The sequence below is a fragment of the Saimiri boliviensis genome, chromosome X, assembly GCF_048565385.1.
Source record: "Saimiri boliviensis isolate mSaiBol1 chromosome X, mSaiBol1.pri, whole genome shotgun sequence".
Lineage (NCBI taxonomy): Eukaryota > Metazoa > Chordata > Mammalia > Primates > Cebidae > Saimiri > Saimiri boliviensis.
Genome location: NC_133470.1, coordinates 15,358,841 through 15,379,437, shown reverse-complemented (window position 1 = coordinate 15,379,437; position 20,597 = coordinate 15,358,841). Strand labels below are relative to the sequence as shown.

At 38.1% G+C, this 20,597-nt stretch overlaps 1 protein-coding gene across 3 annotated transcripts in view; it reads right to left on the bottom strand.

Moving 5' to 3' along the window:
* Positions 1-20,597, bottom strand: part of CDKL5 (cyclin dependent kinase like 5) — a 197,470-nt gene that overhangs the window by 62,760 nt on the left and 114,113 nt on the right. For all 3 annotated transcript variants that reach the window (XM_074391867.1, XM_074391868.1, XM_010334894.2), the window contains exon 4: positions 5,240-5,285. In XM_074391867.1, the coding sequence (XP_074247968.1) occupies positions 5,240-5,285 (46 nt within the window). The remainder of the gene's footprint in view (positions 1-5,239; positions 5,286-20,597) is intronic.

Below are 20,597 nucleotides of genomic sequence, written 5' to 3'. Positions count from 1 at the left end.
GGTTGGTGCAATGGCAAATACCACAATTACTTTTGCACCAATCTAATAATACAATGGAGACATCTGGTTGGTCAGATGTTTACTAGATAAAGTTCTCTGTGGGAACTTAATAGCCAAACTTGTAATACCATCATTTAGAGTATCTTAAAGAACTCCTCTGGGCCAGGTGTGGTGGCTCATGCCTGTAATCCCAATATTTTGGGAGGCTGAGGCGGGTGGACCACCTGAGGTCAGGAGTTAGAGACCAGCCTGACAAACACAGTGAAACCCCATCTCTACTAAAAATATTTTAAAAATTAGCTGGGCATGGCAGGAGGCACCTGTAATCCCAGCTACTTGGGAGGCTGAGGCAGGAGAATTGCTTGAACCCAGAAGACGGAGGTTGCAGTGAGCCGACATGGTGCCACTGCACTCTAGCCTGGGTGACAGAGTGAGACTCCCTCTCAAAAAAAATAAATAAATAAATAACACCTCATTATCGGAGACCCTCAATTTATGATGAAGTGTCAACAAGCAGAAGTCATCAAAATAAGAAAAACTTAACTAATGAAGTAAGCTCAGACAAAAATTTGTCATCACTCAAACATTCTTTCCTTTTAACAGGAGTCTATATCCCCAAGTCAGGGTGTTAAAGTCTTTTAAGGGAGAACCACAGGCAAAGACACTGATAAATTATCTGATAGAATTATATCTGCTAATAACTAGAGAATAAAAACCTCAAAAAGGCAAGGCTTGGTGGCTCATGCCTGTAATCCCAGCACTTTGGGAGGCTGAGACAGGAGGGTCTCTTGAGCCCAGGAGTTCAAGACCAGCCTGAGCAACACAGTGAGACCTCATCTCTACAAAAAATGAAAAAATTAGCTGGGAGTGATGGTGTACACCTGTAGTCCCAGCTACTTTGGGAGGCTGAGGCAGGAAGACTGCCTGAGCCCACGAGTTCAAGGCTGCATTGAGCCATGAACATGCTACTGCACTCTATCCTGGGATACAGAGCAAGACCCTGTCTCTGTCTCTGTCTCTGTCTCTGTCTCTCTCTCTCTCTCTCTCTCTCTCTCTCTCTCTCACACACACACACACACACACACTCCTAAAAAAGAAGAAAACACATAGACAGGAACAAAAAAGAAAAAAAGAAAGAAAACTGACAAAGCTTTTTGTATATCTCTTAATGACCCTTTTTACTGTAGAAGCTATTCATTGGCTTAGCCTACAATTTTACTGTAAAAACTGCTCCTCCTCCCAAAAAGGTTAACACTTGATTGTTTCTTGAAATAGCATATTAGTTGCTATTATAACCTAAATTGTGTTAACTATAAACTTATTTTCATAATTTTATTTTCATTTTACCCACTTAAAGTCCCAATATAAACTTTTATTTACTATGAAATTTTGGTTCCCATTTTAAATAGTGATCTATCATCCCGGGATAATAAGGACTTACTGAACTAAATAGTAGGCTAACAAAATATAGTTTCACATTTTACACAAATTTGTGAACATATAACTTTAAGAAGAAAGTAGGACATTAGCATAATCTTTTAAAGCTACCAGAAGTTAACATATACTCTCACAAAATATTCCGTGTTATCAGTGAGAGAATAGATGGTCACCAACTTACAGTGGTTTGACTTCAATTTTTTGACTTTACGATAGTGTGAAAGCCATATGCGTTCAGGAGAAACCATACTTTGAATACCCATAAAATCATTCTGGTTTTGACTTTCACTACAGTATTCAATAAATTACACGAGATATTCAACACCTTACTATAAAATAGGCTTTGTTATATGATTTTGCCCAATTATAAGCTAATGTAAGTATTCTGAGCATGTTTAAAGGAGGCTAGGCTAAGCTAGGATGTGTGGTAAGTTGGGTGTAGTAAAGGCTTTTTTTGAGACAGGGTCTCACTCTGTCACCTAGGCTGGAGTGCAGTGGCATGATCACAGCTCACTGTAGCCTCAACCTTCTGGGCTCAAGCGATCCTCCTACATCAGCCTACTGAGTAGCTAGGGCTATAGGCATGCACCACAATGCCTGGCTAATTTTGTAAAAAATTTTTTGTAGAGACAAGGTCTCACCATGTTGCCCAGTCTGGTCTCAAACTCCTGGGCTCAGGCGATCCTCCTGCCTTGGCTTCCCAAAGTGCTGCGATTACAAGTGTAAGCCACCACACCCAGCCAAAGCATTCTGTACATAAGAAGTTTTTCCACTTATGATGCGTTTATTGGGATGTGGCCTCATCACAAGTCAAGGAGCATCTGTAGTGGATTAACTTGAACATGGATCAGACCAAGTACAGATCCTATTTCAGTTAACAGTATTTTTACAGGATTATTTCATTATCTTCACCAAGACTTTTAAACATTAGATCTAGATAATCACTGCCATAGTATCAAAAGAATATTTTGAGAATAACTAATAAAGGGGATTAATGAGAGCTACATGACAATGAAGGCAATGTTATCATAACACTCTTTTATTATAATAAATGGCAAAAATTTAAGATAATAAACTGATTAAGAATTAAATGGTTTACATAGGGGTTGAATAGACATCCTTACCTGAATAAGACTATCTATGTACACTTCCCACTCCAAAACAATTGTTCACCAAACATGTACCCTTTCTTTCCATTAAGCAAGACACTACTCCAGCAGGAGGAAAAGGGTAAAGACAGAAAAGAGAGTACTAGTATCTTCCTGGGAGAAGTGTAACAGTAGGAAAGTGGGCTAGACTGGAATGAAAAAGTTTATGAATAACTGGATATGTCTTCAGGTTCTAGCACAGAAATGTTTTGGAAGTATCCCTCTAGAATTATGTGTAGGCGGTAGGTAGGTGTCATTGACAAGGTGGGGTGGGTGATAAGGTTGCATGCCTCTGAGGGATAGTGAGTGATAATGGTCTGGCAGAGATGAGGGCAGAGCAGATTAATGTTTTGTTGGTTCAATAAAATAAGAGCAGATCAAATGTTTTCCATGTTTACTATTCATGCACTCCTGATACCACATCTAGAAACAGTTTCTCTCACCTCAAAATGATGCAAGTTCAATATCTCCATTCAGGCAATAACTGCTTTCTACTGTGTTTTATTGTTATTTATACAGGTCTTAATTCTCCTAATAGGTCATACGCCCTTGAAAGTATCCACACCTGAACTCTCACAGCACTTCGCTCAGTGCTCAATGAATTTCAATGGATACACTAGATTTCCACTCTAAAGGTATCATAACACATGTAAAAACGTATAATTGAAGCTAAGAATTGGTATGCACAGGATAGAGACTGTGAAGAATATAGTATTTACTTAAAAAAGAAAGTAATGGGGGGCCGGAAAAGGTGGCTCATGCTTATAATCCCAGCACTTTGGGAGGCCAAGGCGGGCAGATCGCTTTGAGCTCAGCAGTTTGAGACCAGCCTGGGCAACACAGCGAAACCCCATCTCTACAAATAAAATACAAAAAAATTAGCTAGGTGTGGTGATGCATGCCTGTAATCCCAGCTATTCAGGAGGCTGATGCTGTAGAATCACTTGAGCCCAGGAAGCGGAGGTTGCAGTGAGCCAAGATCGAGCCACTACACTCCAGCCTGAGTGACAGTGTGAGACCCTGTCTCAAAGCAAACAAAATGACAGCATACATGGCCTAGATTGTACTTTTTACAAAATTTGACAGTTATTATTTTTGGTTGTAACTGATGCTTGCCAATATGCCCTGAAAGATGAATGCACAGCCAGAAGCCTTTACATGCATGCAAAGGTTGTGCTTTGATCTACTGTTGCAACTATTCTTTTCAGGAGATCACCATTTGTCTCTCAGCCACCTGTTGACCCAAAGTCACTGCTCAAAGAGCTCATTTCCAATGGTTTCACAGTGGGATGGCCTGGGGCTACTGCTTCCTGCTAGACCACAAGTATCCCATTTGAAGCAAGATTTTTTTTTGTCCCCACAGAACAAGCAAAAAGTTCTTTTTTACCTTCCCTTTAAACCTACCCATACAATGATTGCTAAAGTTCCCAGCTGATATGCATGTGTTCCAATAAGTAGCACATCAGAGATGGATTACATCAAATACTGCTGCATTTTTCCTGGAGCAAGTCCCTTTTTGTTATTTAATGTCTGCTAAGTCTCTGAGGTGAGGGTGATGAAACGGTTCATAAATATAGAGGCTGGTGTCTTACATCACTTAGGGAATGTGTGCTAAAGAAGGTAAGCTATGACTGCTATTTCCATACTTCTGATTAGATATGAAGATTGATGCTATGTTGGTACTTCCTACTTTTAGACCACAGTTTTTCAAATAGCAGACTTTGACTTATTAGTGGTGTAATCAATCTATTTGATTTCACAATAGGCATTTTTATGAACAGGAAAGGACAGAAAGTAGAGTGCTTCACACTCATATAATAAAGTTTGTGACATTTTTGCTTCATTTACATATAGTGTTACATATGTGTGTGGACACTGAGTTAGGATGTAACATATTTCTACTGTGGGTCACAGTCCAAAAAGTCTGAAAAAAATGTTGTCCGGAGCACCTTAAAGGCCGTATCAATTTTTGTAATCAGTTTCTCTATTTGGCTATCTTTGGATGGCCAATCGTCTAGATTTTTAAACAAATAAACTACCGAAATGCATTATTTTAAACTTTCTTGCACAGCATGGGGTAATTTTACAACTCTGTTTGAAATGGTCTGGATGTGATGAAGGCCCCTAAGCATAGTATTTCTGCTTAAAAACCTTTTATTCTTCCACTGCATTATTCTAAATATAAAATCAATCCCTCAATATTGTCTGTCACTTATCATTGTACTTCTAACTCTGACTAGGAGCTGGAGATCACAGTAACCAATACTGAAATCTTTCACATAGTACTTGCTATTTGTGTGGACCCACAAAAGTATTTACTTCAAGTCAGTTTTTTAATTTTAATAATATTTAGAAACAGCATAAACAACATGCTTTCTAACCAGCCTTTGGAGCAGGATTTCCAATGCTGACTATACCTTAAAATAAAAAGATGAATTTTCTAATATGAGATTTGAAAAGATTCACATAGAAGGAACTAAATGTTTGAAAGCAAAGCATGATAATAAATAAGCTATATTCACTTTCTGAGATTGTGACTTCAAAATATCAGGAATAGACAGTGCGTAACCAGCTAGGTGCCACTTCTTCCACACTATTTATAAAAACATAATACAGAAGGAAAAATACATACATACATATATATTTATATCTACCTTCACTGTCCTTGAATTTCTTGATTGCCACAATTTCATGTGTTTCCTGCAAAGGAAAAGAAGCAGAAGAAAAGTCATTCTCCAGTGTTTTTCCGACTGGGGATTCCAATTGCCTGGGAGTATATTCTGGGACAGAGTAGCAAGAAGCCAGAGTGTCAAAAATAGATCATCTTCCTCTCCCCCGCCGCCCCTCATTTCTTGGTTCCAAAATTCTTTCTTACCACCCCACAAACATTGTCAAGGAAGGAAAAAGAGAAAGGGAGAAGGTGTGGAGCAAAGAGCAGATATGGTGACAGAATATGCATAGATCATGAATCAGAAGTGTCAATGTCTTGAGGATACTCAAAAGTGCCAGAAGAGTGACAAAGACTGTCATCTGTATTGCGCTCTGAAATCCAGAGACACATTTTAATTGGCCTTCTAAGACCAAGAAAGGGCCTCACCAATACACAGTAGTTGCTGGTAGCAGAAAGCTTCCTCCAAGTCATGTCCCTTTACTTACCTTTTTCTAACAAACATCTACTTTTCACCAGCTCATCCCTATTGATGGCCATTGCAAATCCAAAGTGGGATAAACATTCCATCACCAAATACCAATCATCACCTTCATCCTGCCCTTATTTATCTCTTCTGAATAGAAGAGATAACAAAATTCTGCTTTAAAACAAAATATGAAAATCTTTTTTGTTGTTTTTGGTTGGGAGGAAAGAAAATAAGGGCTAGAAAGGAAATGGAAATGCTAAGAACTAAGTACGACTTAACTAAATAACTTGTATCCAATTCTGGTCTATAAAAGGAATAAAAAAGCTTTTGGCAAAATAATTAGTATAAATTCTTCAAAGCCAACATTTATATGAAAGCCTTCTGAATGACTCAGGCCTGTCCTTTTTTACTCTAAGTGGGGATACTTTCAGATCAGATCTTGTAATGTTTAATGAAACACTGTCCTTACATCAAAACAAAGATTTTAAAATTGGACACAATACCAGGCAAGTGCCATAAATTATGGAGGGAAAAGATACTTCTTAAAGGTATTGTGTTTTTGTTTTTAATGAAGGAATAGGATAATAGGGTACAGATGACTTACATGTACGTATAGGGTACAACTTATTTGTTCATTAAGGGATCTTCTGACTTAAAGAAACTTCTTTTTCCAGGTATTACTGGGAAGGAAGAACTGCCAATTTTAAGTAATGTAGGAGATTATCAGCTAGAATATTATCCCACGTCGTCCAAAGGTGACTCTTTTATGTATGCTACTCTCCCATAATACATGGATATCATGTTCTTACCCTGCTCCTTTTCAAATGGTGCTAGCTAGCAATCTACCTACAGCATAACTGAAAGAACAGACCCTATCAGGAACCTCCTCTTGCTTTTCTCACAGCACAAAGAAAGGGGTAGCTTCCAGGAATAGAGAAAAACTGCGCACATCTCAAATGAATATTGTTCCAGGTAGTGTTCCATCTTATATTCTACTCTAACTGAAAGACTCCCACATACATTTCTTTCATTTCACCCTAAGTGTTAAAACTTTGATTTTATAAAAGATCTTAGTTCAAAACTGTCCACTGATACGACTACAAATTTAAATTTGTAACCGGCACATTTATAACACCGTGAATAAAATTTATTAGTTATTTTTCTCTGGCATTTTATAAATACAATTTACTGTATAAAGCAGGTGGCTAACAAGAGTCAAATAAAATGTTTATTCTTTTATTTATCCTTCCAGGAATACAATGAAAATCTTCATTGAAAAAGAATGAAATGGAACAACTAAAGTTTTCTATATCAAACCAATTCACTGTTTAGTGAAAACCACATGCAATTAAGAGAAGATGGTGGAAAGAATTTAACATTTCACATGTATTCAAACTACTTATAAAAATAATATAAACTCATTATGGAACATACAAAAAGAATATAAAGGATATAAATAGGGTATAGAGAAGACATTTTAAAAATTAACTCTTGCTAATATTTTGGTATACTTTCTTCTGGTAAATCTTTCTCAAATGGAAGTAATATTGGACATCTTATTGTATGTTGTTTTTATTTAACTTGGTATTATATAAGCAACATTTAAAGCTGTTATTAATTTTTAAAACTACCATTTTTAATGGATGGCTGTTTAACAAGTCTATTAATGAACATACTTCAATATCTGTATCTTTATTCCTATAGGGCAAATTCTATAAGTGATATAATTGGTTCAAAGGGTATGAATGTTAAAGGCTTCCAATATATACTAACAATCTGACATCAAAAAAAAGTCATGTCAGTTTCCTTCAGCAGTGTATCAGAATATTCACTCTATAACCATTGCCAAAACAAAATAAAATCATTTTTAAAAACCTCTCTGGCATTCAATGAGATGTTTTGTTCTATCAATTGGTAAGTGAAATCAGGTCCACTAGGGTTAATATTTTCTTGCTGATTCATGGATGACAACTTGTTGCCAAATTCTGTTACAAATCATTTCCCCAGTTTATTGTGATCACTATTTAGAGTTTTGTTGTTGTTGAATATAAATTATATAGTCAAGTTTACTGACATAGGCCTTTGTAATTATGTCTATTACTCTTGTGCTCAAAGTCCTTACTTAGCCTGAGCATGGTTAATATTCATCTTCATTTACGTATCTTGATATTTTAATAATTTAATTTCTTTCCTTAAATATTTATTCACTTGTAATTTATTTTAATATATGACATGGTGAGAGAATCCAGATTTAATATAATTTCTAAACACTAAACCAATTTTCCCAATACCCTTTGCCACAAATTTTTAGTTCTTTGTTACATCTTAGCATTCTTACATATAGATACTAGATGTGCTTTCAGAACTTTCTAGTGAACTCTAGCCTAGTCAAGTCCAGGCTATTGATCTGTTCTTATGTCAGAACCAGTTTTTAAAGTATTGTGACCTTAAACTGTTTAAATTAATCTAAGGTTATAGACACTGATTCTTCTTGTACCATTTTGTTAAATATATTTATTTTTGAGAGCAGGCTTTGACTGTTGAATTTAATTTGTAATTATAGATACATGAGCTATAATATTTTATTTTTTTTTACATATTCAATTAGCTTCACTGTTTACCACCAGTCCTTTACTTGTATGGTTTATACATATTTGAGTGACTGACTTGCATTCATGTTTTACTTAGCCAGAGTGCATCTTTGAAAGGTTTTCTGACAAAGTGTCCTATTTTCCAAGTCTTTGCATTTTTGAACATCTTCACATATACGTGGCAACTTGATAGGCACAGAATTCTTGGGAAGGCAATCTTTTATTCTTCAGAGTCACTAGAAGCTTCAGTGTACCATAAAGCCCTGGACAATGCCATTCATATCATAGACACTCGAGTCTGTATGCTTATTAAAGCAACTTTAATGCAGGAAGGAATAAAGTATCTTCTTGTAACAAAATCCATATACTCAGATATTTTTCCAAGAAGAAAATTAAGGGTCTAATAAGAAGGGCTGCCATTTTCTAAAATAAAGAAATTATAATACTATCATATAAGGCAACAAATGAGGAACAATGACCTGACAGTCTCTGGCATTTGTAATAGAAAAGAAGTATGAGGCCTATTTGAATTTTGTTCCAATATAGATCACTTCTTTTTTCTGCCTAAATACTGTTAGGACTTTTCCTTTTCCTTGAAATAAAAATTTTAAATTATTCAGAATATATCTATAGAGGAGAGTGTGTATATGTGTATTTTTTGAATCAATAATACCTGGAATCAATGAAATTAGAAAAGTCTTCTTACAGCAACCTTAAATGCTGTTTCTACTCCTATTTTTCTATTATTTTCTACCACAAACCTTACAACTTTTAGATTGGACCTTTCATAATTGCTTAGCATGTTTTCTACTAAATTTTTGTACTTAGTATGCAATGTTCACGATTTTATCATTAGCACCTAGAATAGCAGGCACATAGTACGTGTTCAATAAATATTAGTAAATGAACATTAATGAGTTCAAAAGCACTACACAATTTTGTTTTATCTGTTTTAGTCTTCTTTCATTTGTCCTCATCTAAGCCAACTTCGGCATTTTTTGCCTTGCTTTAGCTTATTCACTCTCTATAGAGGTTATATCTTTCTGGCTTTCTTTTGGGAGACTAAGCAGATGTCTTAACTTTATTTGCTCGTTAGAAAAAGTCATTTTCAGAACCATGTGTTGCTTCTAAATCTTCACAGCAATGTTTTATCTGCTGTGTCCTTTCAGTGTTTTCTCTGTTCCACCCTTTAAAACTCATCCTTACTAAGATAGAAAGAGATCCGCCAGGACTGGCATTTGGCTGCAACTTGACCTTCAAATATGAACTGATGCACTCCAAGCCCAATTTTGGAACCTGGCTTGCTAGTACACATCCTTCTTATTGGGGTTGGTTGGTCTGAGGCTAAACTGTCTGGGCAGGGTTCTCTCAATAAGCCAGAAGAGCATATGCCATTAGCTGTTAACCTCATGGCATTCTGGAGACCACATTTCCAAGCACAGCCTGTTCCCATCCCTTTACCTTCGCCACACTTTGCCACAGGGACTCAGAATCCTAGGATAGCACATTCCTCTTCCAATCCTTCTTTGCCTCTTGCCTTACTATATTTAGGACATTTTAGTCTCTGCAAAGATCTGGAAATGCAGATGCTAATGCAGGTTAGTAGGAGGCTGAGAACTCCAGTTCCAGAGGTGTCAGATTATAGTTAACCTCAGTGAGATGGCTGCTTATTTTTCAGTTCCTGTGAGCATGGGTCCAAGTCATTTCCTACTCCCTTTAGATATCTGGCCTGATTTGGGTTCACAAAGTAGAATAAACAGCATGATGTTCAAAACTATGCTTTTAACCCAGTCCTGCTAATAAAATTAATTCTCCCTGGACTTTGCTAGCAAGCGTCAATGCTTAGTTTCTTAATTTGCAGAACTTCATGGGTATTTAATATCTTCATGGGTATTTAATGGAAAGGTAGGAATAACACGCCAAGCTTTATTACTTATTCTACCACCACCCTGAGATGCTATATATAACAAAGGTGTAGACAAAGAAGAGAAACATACAAAAAATAACTCTGAAAAGCTTGTTTTGAACTTAATTTATTCACAAAAGCATACCATTGCCCCCACAACGTCTGCAACAGAATGTCACCAGCTGTAGTTAGCAAGACAGGCAAGTTTGCTACTTGTTTCAGTGTCTTTATTTAAAATATGAGGTATTTAAAAGCTGACATCTTAAGCAATAAACTAAGAATGTGATCAAATATATCAGTAATCTGCTAATGATAATTCCATGTCTCACCCTGAAATCTACCTTAAAATTGGAATTGTATCATGTACTTTGGAATACAAACAGAAAAGACTAGGTAACTTTAGATAAAGGTTCCTGAATTGTACTACTGTCTCCATAAGTAAACAAACTAAATCAGGGCATTTCACATTTTCCAGAATAAAACTCCTCAGCTGAAAAAAAAAAAATCAGAAACAGAATAAAAAATAAATGTATGAGTACTAACAAATACAAATATCTGGAGAGCTATAGTTCTCTCAATATTCTCAAGATCTCTACCCCATAAAAATCAAGCCTCAATCACTAAAGAATCATACTGGACAGAGAGACTTATAACCATAAACGCATTTTCATTGCTGATTGTCTAAGGCTTTGGGTCATTGTTTTATTCTCAGTATTAATTTTCCCTTAAGATTCTGGCAAAGCAACTAATTGGTATTAACCGCCATATAATTTACTAAATTATTTTAAAAGGCAGTTATATAACTTAATTATGTTTTGTAATAGTGAATTCTTTAAACTAATCATATACTGTTTAAGGAAGTAGCAAGAGTCATTGTTTTCTAAATGTTTTGTTAAGTTAAAATATCTAACAGGTACGAAACAGAACAGAATAAAATATTCTTTTATTCTACTATTCATGGATTAAGCCATTTCAAAGGTTATAACAGTTATTCCTCAGTATCTAGAGGGATATAGAGGGGGCCACTGGTTCCAGGATCCCCGAGGGTACCAAAATCCATGGATGATCGCCCCTGACATAAAATGGCATAGTATTTGCATATAACCTATGGGTATTCTCCTATATACTTTAAATTATCTTGTGATTACTTATACTATCTAATAAAAGATAAATGTCATGCAAATAAATAATTGTAATACTGTGTTAGTTTTTATTTGTATTTTTTATTGTTGTATTTTTAATTTTTTTTATTTTTATTTTTTAGTTTTTCTGAGTATTTTCAATCCTCAGTTGAATTCATGGATGTGGCACCTGCTAATATGGAGGGCCGTCTCTAGTCTACAATTCATTTTCTAATTACTCTCTGAGGAAGCTCTTTCTTGGGAGAAATTCTTTATTTCATCATCCAAATAGCAGGGAATATAACTTGATAACGAAAGTATTTTAAATATTTCTGTTCACATTTTATTAGCAAATATCCTGTCTACTCCTTGAGCAGAAGTAAAATCCTACAAACACAGAAACTACACTTTATTGCTTCTCGACCTGTTGGCTAAGATCAGGTGAAACTACTGCTTTTTTTCTTTCTTTCTTTCTTTTTTTGAGACGGAGTCTTGCTCTGTTGCCCATCCTGGAGTGCAGTGGCGCGGTCTTGGCTCACTGCAACCTCCGCCTCCCGGGTTCAAGTGACTCTCCTGCCTCAGCCTCCTAAGCAGCTGGGATTACAGGCATGGGCCACCACACCAGGCTAATTTTTGTATTTTTAGTAGAGACGAGGTTTGGCCATGTTGGCCAGGCTAGGAAACTACTTCTTTATGGACCAGTATGGTCCCTGAAAAAGTAAGCTTCATTTTAAGTTATTTTTAAGTACTCTTGCAGTAGGCCCCATGCTAAGTGCTTCCCATGGATTATCTCACTTAATTCTCAAATCGTCATTCTGAGGCAGATCTTACACTCATTTTACAGATGAGGATACTGAGTTTTAATGAAGTTCCATAATTTATCCCATGACCACACAGCTAAGATGTAGCAGAGCTGAGATTTTAAACCCAGGATGACTGATTCTGAATGCCATTTCTTAACCATGATCATGCTATACTATCTTTCCAAGTCATGTACATAAATTTTGTTGTAGAAAACGATTCTGAAACACACACACACACACACACACACACACACACACACACACACACACACTACTGAGGAGGGATGTTAAGACCAATGAACATTTAGAAATAGTTTTCTAATAATATGTTATATTTATACACTTAAAAGTACAGGCAAATACTTCATTACCTCCATCTTTACCTTTGTTTTGACCTCTAATGTACAGAAACCTTCCAAAATTACTCAGTCCCAAAGCATTTAAGTTATTTTTACATTGTAAGTAAAATGATAAAATGGGAGTAAATTCAAGCACAGGATACATTCTATATCAGGTAAATTATAACACAGCTAATATGTATTTGCCAAGTACTATAGAAATATAAAATACCATCCATGATATTCAGTGATAAAAGCTAGATTTATCAAGGAAATTCCTTAGACATCCTGACTTGTATTATTTATTATTTGAAAACTACCATAGTTTGTCAATACTACAAGTTAGATTTACTGCTAAACTTTAGTACCTCAGACCAAATCACACACACACACACACACACACACACACACACACACACACAAATTGTTTCAATCAGTCAACTAACAAATGTTTATTGGACCTTTTGCTTTATGTAAGTAAGGTTTTCTTTTGTATCCTGTGTTTGACGTGAGTGAGTAAATGGAGCTGTCTTATATACATAGAAGTTTACAACCTGGTATGTAATAATGCATGACAGTAAGTTAAAAATGCATGACAAAAGCTAAAAAGTATAACAAATGTTATATGATATGCCACAGGAGTTCAAAAAAGATCACGCAAATATACAGAAAAAAACGTATATCCCCTTCAGATTTAACAGTTGATAATATTTTGGCTTATTTGCTTCTGATCTCTTCTTGCCTTTTGAAATGTAAAATGTTGAAAATAAAACTTCATTCCCATTTCCTCTACCCAGATGTAATTTCTATCCTGAAGTTGATATGTATAATTCCCACACACATTTTTTTTTAATTGCATTTTAGGTTTTGGGGTACATGTGATGAACATGCAAGATTGTTGCATAGGTACACACATGGCAGTGTGGTTTGCTGCCTTCCATCCCCTCACCTGTGTCTGTCATTTCTCCCCATGCTATCTATTCCCACCTCCCCACCCCCCGCCCCTCCCCCATTTCCCCCCAACGGACCCCAGTATGTAGTGCTCCCCTCCCTGTGTCCATGTGTTCTCATTGTTCAACACCCGCCTATGAGTGAGAATATACGGTGTTTGATTTTCTGCTCTTGTGTAAGTTTGCTGAGAATGATGGTTTCCAGGTTCATCCACGTCCCTACAAAGGACGTGAACTCATCGTTTTTGATGGCTGCGTAATATTCCATGGTGTATATGTACCACATTTTCCCTATCCAGTCTATCATCGTTGGGCATTTGGGTTGGTTCCAGGTCTTTGCTATTGTAAACAGTGCTGCAATGAACATTTGTGTGCACGTGTCCTTGTAGTAGAATGATTTATAATCCTTTGGATATATACCCAGTAATGGGATTGCTGGGTCAAATGGGATTTCTATTTTTAGGTCCTTGAGGAATCGCCACACTGTCTTCCACAATAGTTGAATTAATTTACATTCCCACCAACAGTGTAAAAGTGTTCCTATTTCTCCACATCCTCTCCAGCATCTGTTGTTTCCCGATTTTTTAATGATCGCCATTCTAACTGGTGTGAGATGGTATCCCAATGTGGTTTTGATTTGCATTTCTCTGATGACCAGTGATGATGAGCATTTTTTCATATGTTTGTTGGCCTCCTGTATGTCTTCTTTTGTAAAGTATCTGTTCATATCCTTCGCCCATTTTTGAATGGGCTTGTTTGTTTTTTTCTTGCAGATCTGCTTTAGTTCTTTGTAAATTCTGGATATCAGCCCATTGTCAGATGGGTAGGCTGCAAAAATTTTTTCCCATTCTGCTGGTTGCCGATTCACTCTACTGACTGTTTCTTTTGCCGTGCAGAAGCTGTGGAGTTTGATTAGGTCCCATTTGTCTATTTTGGCTTTTGTTGCCATTGCTTTTGGCGTTTTGGTCATGAAGTCCTTGCCTACACCTATGTCCTGAATGGTTTTGCCTAGATTTTCTTCTAAGGTTTTTATGGTATTAGGTCTGATGTTTAAGTCTTTAATCCATCTGGAGTTAATTTTGGTGTAAGGTGTCAGGAAGGGGTCCTGTTTCTGCTTTCTGCACATGGCTAGCCCAGTTTTCCCAACACCATTTATTAAACAGGGAGTCCTTTTCCCATTGCTTGTTTTTGTCAGGTTTGTCGAAGATCAGATGGTTGTGGGTATGCTGTATTTCCTCTGAGGCCTCTGTTCTGTTCCATTGGTCTATATCTCTGTTTTGGTACCAGTACCATGCTGTTTTGATTACTGTAGCCTTGCAGTATAGTTTGAAGTCCGGTAGTGTGATGCCTCCTGCTTTGTTCTTTTTGCTTAGAATTGACTTGGCTATGCGGGCTCTCTTTTGGTTCCATATGAAGTTTAAGGTGTTTTTTTCCAGTTCTGTGAAGAAGGTCATCGGTGGCTTGATGGGAATAGCATTGAATCTGTAAATTACTTTGGGCAGTATGGCCATTTTCACGATGTTGATTCTTCCTAACCATGAACATGGAATGTTTCTCCATCTGTTTGTATCCTCTCTTATTTCGTTGAGCAATGGCTTGTAGTTCTCCTTGAAGAGGTCCTTTACGTTCCTTGTTAGTTGTATTCCTAGGTACTTTATTCTCTTTGTAGCAATTGTGAATGGCAGTTCGTTCTTGATTTGGCTCTCTTGAAGTCTATTACTGGTGTATAGGAATGCTTGTGATTTTTGCACGTTGATTTTGTATCCTGAGACTTTGCTGAAGTTGTTTATCAGTTTCAGGAGATTTTGGGCTGAGATGATGGGGTCTTCCAGATATACAATCATGTCATCTGCAAATAGAGACAATTTGATTTCCTCCTTTCCAATTTGGATACCCTTTATTTCTTTTTCTTGCCTGATTGCTCTGGCTAGAACTTCCAGTACTATATTGAATAGGAGTGGTGAGAGAGGGCATCCTTGTCTAGTGCCAGATTTCAAAGGGAATGCTTCCAGTTTTTGCCCATTCAGTATGATATTGGCTGTTGGTTTGTCGTAAATAGCTTTTATTGTTTTGAGATACGTTCCGTCAATACCTAGTTTATTGAGGGTTTTTAGCATAAAGGGTTGCTGAATTTTGTCAAAAGCCTTCTCTGCATCAATTGAGATAATCATGTGGTTTTTGTCTTTGGTTCTGTTTATGTGGTGAATTACGTTTATGGACTTGCGTATGTTGAACCAGCCTTGCATCCCCGGGATGAATCCTACTTGATCATGGTGGATGAGCTTTTTGATACGCTGTTGCAATCTGTTTGCCAGTATTTTATTGAAGATTTTTGCATCTATGTTCATCATGGATATTGGCCTGAAATTTTCTTTTCTTGTTGAGTCTCTGCCAGGTTTTGGTATCAGGATGATGTTTGTCTCGTAAAATGATTTGGGAAGGATTCCCTCTTTTTGGATTGTCTGGAATAGTTTCAGAAGGAATGGTATCAGCTCCTCTTTGCATGTCTGGTAGAATTCAGCTGTGAACCCATCTGGACCTGGGCTTTTTTTGGGTGATAGGCTCTTTATTGCTGCCTCGACTTCAGACCATGTTATTGGTCTATTCAGGGTTTCGGCTTCTTCCAGGTTTAGGCTTGGGAGGATGCAGGTGTCCAGGAATTTATCCATTTCTTCCAGGTTTACTAGTTTATGTGCATAGAGTTGTTTGTAATAATCTCTGATGATGGTTTGGATTTCTGTGGAATCTGTGGTGATATCCCCTTTATCGTTTTTTATTGCATCAATTTGGTTATTCTCTCTTTTCTTTTTTATTAATCTGGCTAGTGGTCTGTCTATTTTGTTGATCTTTTCAAAAAACCAGCTCCTGGATTTATTGATTTTTTGAAGAGTTTTTTGTGTCTCTATTTCCTTCAGTTCTGCTCTGATCTTAGTTATTTCCTGTCTTCTGCTAGGTTTTGAGTTTTTTTGATCTTGCTCCTCTAGCTCTTTCAATTTTGATGATAGGGTATCAATTTTAGATCTCTCCTTTCTTCTCATGTGGGCACTCATTGCTATATATTTTCCTCTAGAGACTGCTTTAAATGTGTCCCAGAGATTCTGGTATGTTGTGTCTTCGTTCTCATTGGTTTCGAAGAACATCTTTATTTCTGCCTTCATTTCATTGTTTATCCAGTCAACATTCAAGAGCAAGTTGTTCAGTTTCCATGAAGCTGTGCGGTTCTGAGTTAGTTTCTGCATTCTGAGTTCTAACTCGATTGCACTGTGGTCTGAGAGACTGTTTGTTATGATTTCTGGTCTTTTGCATTTGCTGAGGAGTGATTTATTGCCAATTATGTGGTCAATTTTAGAGTAGGTGTGATGTGGTGCTGAGAAGAATGTATATTCTGTGGATTTGGGGTGGAGAGTTCTGTAAATGTCTATTAGGTTTGCTTGTTCCAGGCCTATATTCAGATCCTGGATATCCTTGTTGATTTTCTGTCTGGATGATCTGTCTAACATTGACAATGGGGTGTTAAAGTCTCCCACTATTATGGTGTGGGAGTCTAAGTCTCTTTGTAAGTCATTAAGAACTTGTCTTATGTATCTGGGTGCTCCTGTATTGGGTGCGTATATATTTAGGATCGTTAGCTCTTCTTGTTGCAGTGATCCTTTTACCATTATGTAATGTCCTTCTTTGTCTCTTTTGATCTTTGTTGCTTTAAAATCTATTTTATCAGAGATGAGAATTGCAACTCCTGCCTTTTTTTGCTCTCCATTTGCTTGGTAGATCTTCCTCCATCCCTTTATTTTGAGCCTTTGTGTATCCTTGCATGTAAGATGGGTTTCCTGGATACAGCACACTGATGGGTTTTGGCTTTTTATCCAATTTGCCAGTCTGTGTCTTTTGATTGGGGCATTTAGTCCATTGACATTTAGGGATAGTATTGTTATGTGTGAATTTGATACTGTCATTTTGATGCTACCTGGCTGTTTTGTTGGTTAGTTGATGCAGATTCTTGATTGTGTTGATGCTCTTTTACCATTTGGTGTGTTTTTGGAGTGGCTGGTACTGGTTGTTCCTTTATATGTGTAGAGCCTCTTTCAGGAGTTCTTGTAGAGCAGGTTTGGTGGTGATGAAATCTCTGAGTGCTTGCTTGTTCACAAAGGATTTTATTTTTCCTTCACTTATGAAGCTTAGTTTGGCTGGACAGGAGATTCTGGGTTGAAAGTTCTTTTCTTTAAGGATGTTGAATATTGGCCCCCAATCTCTTCTGGCTTGTAGGGTTTCTGCTGAGAGATCTGCTGTGAGTCTAATGGACTTCCCTTTGTGGGTAACCCGACCTTTCTCTCTGGTTGCCCTTAGCATTTTCTCTTTCATTTCAACCCTGGTGAATCTGACGATCATGTGCCTTGGGGTTGCTCTTCTTGAGGAATATCTTTGTGGTGTTCTCTGTATTTCCTGGATTTGAATATTGGTCTGCCTTGCTAGGTTGGGGAAGTTTTCCTGGATAATATCCTGAAGAGTATTTTCCAGCTTGGATTCATTCTCTTCATCACATTCAGGTACACCTATCAGACGTAGATTAGGTCTTTTCACATAGTCCCACATTTCTTGAAGATTTTGTTCATTCCTTTTTGCGCTTTTTTCTCTGTTCTTGCCTTCTCTTTTTATTTCATTGAGTTGACCTTCGACCTCTGATATCTTTTCTTCTGCTTGGTCAATTCGGCTGTTGAAGCTTGTGCATGCTTCACGAAGTTCTCGTGTTGCGTTTTTCAGCTCCATCGATTCACTTAGACTCCTCTCTATGCTGTCCATTCTCGTCAGCAGTTCGTCCAATCTTTTTTCAAGGTTCCTATTTTCTTTGCGTTCGGTTAGAACATGTTCTTTTAGCTCACTGCAGTTTCTTACTACCCACCTTCTGAAGTCTGATTCTGTCATTTCATCACCCTCCTTCTCCATCCGGTCTGGTTCCCTTGCTGGTGAGGAGTTGTGATCCCTTTTAGGAGGAGAGGTGTTCTGGTTTCGGGAGTTTTCGTCCTTTTTGCGCTGGTTTCTTCCCATTTTTGTGGGTTTATCCACCTGTTGTCTGTCTCTGTCCCAGGGAGTTGGAGCTTTATGAGTTTCCGTTGCACTACTGCCTTTTTTGATTTTTCTTTCAGGTCTGACCCGCCCAGCTAGCAGCAGGCCTAGCCACTGCCTGCCCGCAGGGGCTTTGCTGAGCTGCTGTGGGCTCCGCCCAGCTGCCCTGAGCTCTTCCCTGTAGTCCTTTTTATATGGGCGTAGTTAGAACTGTCTGGGCAATGGTGGCCCCGCCTCTGTTATGGTGGACTCTCTCTGTTGTGGCAGGTTGCTTTGGCAACAGCGGGTTGCCTCGGCAACGGCAGCCTGCCTCCGTAGCAGTGGAGAGTCTCAGTAATGGCAGAAGCCCCTCCCCCACGGAGCCGGACTGTCTGGGTTCAGCTGTGCTTGGTTTGAAGGGCTCAACCCAGAGGGTTTCCAATTACTGTTTTTGTTTTCGTTGTTGTTGGGGGTGGAGGGGTGGGACCAACCGAGCCTGATCACCTGGCTCCCTTGTTGAAAAGGCGCGGGGATCTCCCATGCTGCGACTCAGGGAGTCGGCTCGAACTGCGGCGCTGGCTCCTGGCGGATTTTTTTGCCTAGGAATCTCCTGGCCTGACTCGCTATTTCAGATGAATGGGCAACTCTGCGGTCTCAGAGCTCTGCTCGCCAGCTAAGAGGGCTCCCAGACCAGTGGCTTTTGTAGGGAGAACCGCAGCAACAGGGAGTGGTCACAGCAGCTGCGGGGGCAGAATCAGCCCCGCGGGGGCCAAAACAGCCGCACCGGCTGGGACTGCGACGCTGGCGACCCCTCTGCCTGGGTATCTCCTGGTCTGTGGGCAATAAGAGTTCGTCTGGAAATGCGGCGTCCACTCACCGTCTGCACTTTCACTGGGAGCCGAAGTCCTGAGCTGTTCTTAGGCGGCCATCTTCCCAGCATTCCCTCCCACACACATTTTTATCACTACAAATGAATTTGTCCATAAATGGTATTGTTTTGTACACTAAAAATCATGCAACTAGCATATGTTATTGTATGTATCTTTTCTCAACCACTTGAAAAAATATATAATGTGTATCTGAGATTAAAAACAAAATCTAGTTCAATGGTTCTCCCTTGGGAGGTGACTGTGTTTCCCTCAAGACATCTGGGGACACTTTTGGTTGTCACATAGGCTGGGGAGGGGGGTTACTGGGATCTAGTGAGTAGAAACCAACAGTGCTGCTAAACATCCTACAGTGCACAGGACAGTCCCAGTAACAGTCCCAGCCCCAAATGCCAACAGTGCTGAGGGTAAGAAACTCTGCTCGAGTTTATTCATTTTAACCATTTTGCAGTACTTCCCTATAAACATTCCCCCTTAAAAATGTGAGAATGATCACTTGTTGAGGAGATCAGGTAAAGCTTTACTGAAAAGATTAACATGCTATGAAAGAAAATTTTAATTGAAAAAGAGAAGATTAAAAGATCCATTCTCCAAAAATTATTAAAACTATTTATCACGGCACTAAAATGTTTACACTCACTTTTATAAAACAATGATTACTTTTATAATAACTTTTGTAATACAGGTCCATTAAAATATCATACAGTGAAATGGATAGGTGCAGTGGCTCACACCTGTAACCCCAGAACTTTGGGAAGCCGAAGTGGACTGATCACCTGAGGTCAGGAGTTCAAGACCAGCCTGGCCAACACGGCAAAACCTCATCTCTACTGAAAGTACAAAAATCAGCCCAGCATGGTGGTGTGTGCCTGTAATCCCAGCTACTTGGGAGGCTGAGGCAGGAGAATCACTTGAACCCAGTAGGTGGAGGTTGCAGTGAGCCAAGGTGATGTCGCTACACTCCAGCCTGGGCAATACAGTGAGACTCCGTCTAAAAAAAAAAAAAAATTCTACAGTGACATATACCAAAAGATATATTGAAAACATTTCTTTTTTTTTTTTTCCCTAAAAATTTCAGGAATGTTTTTCATTTGGCCAAAAAAAATTTAGCAGAGGTCCACTAAGTTTATATCGATAGCTGACAAAACTGCCTACTAAGGTTCACATGATGGAGCTATTGTTATAGGAAACATTGATGTGAACGCTAACCTGCTCATAATTAGAATTAAGTGGTACGCT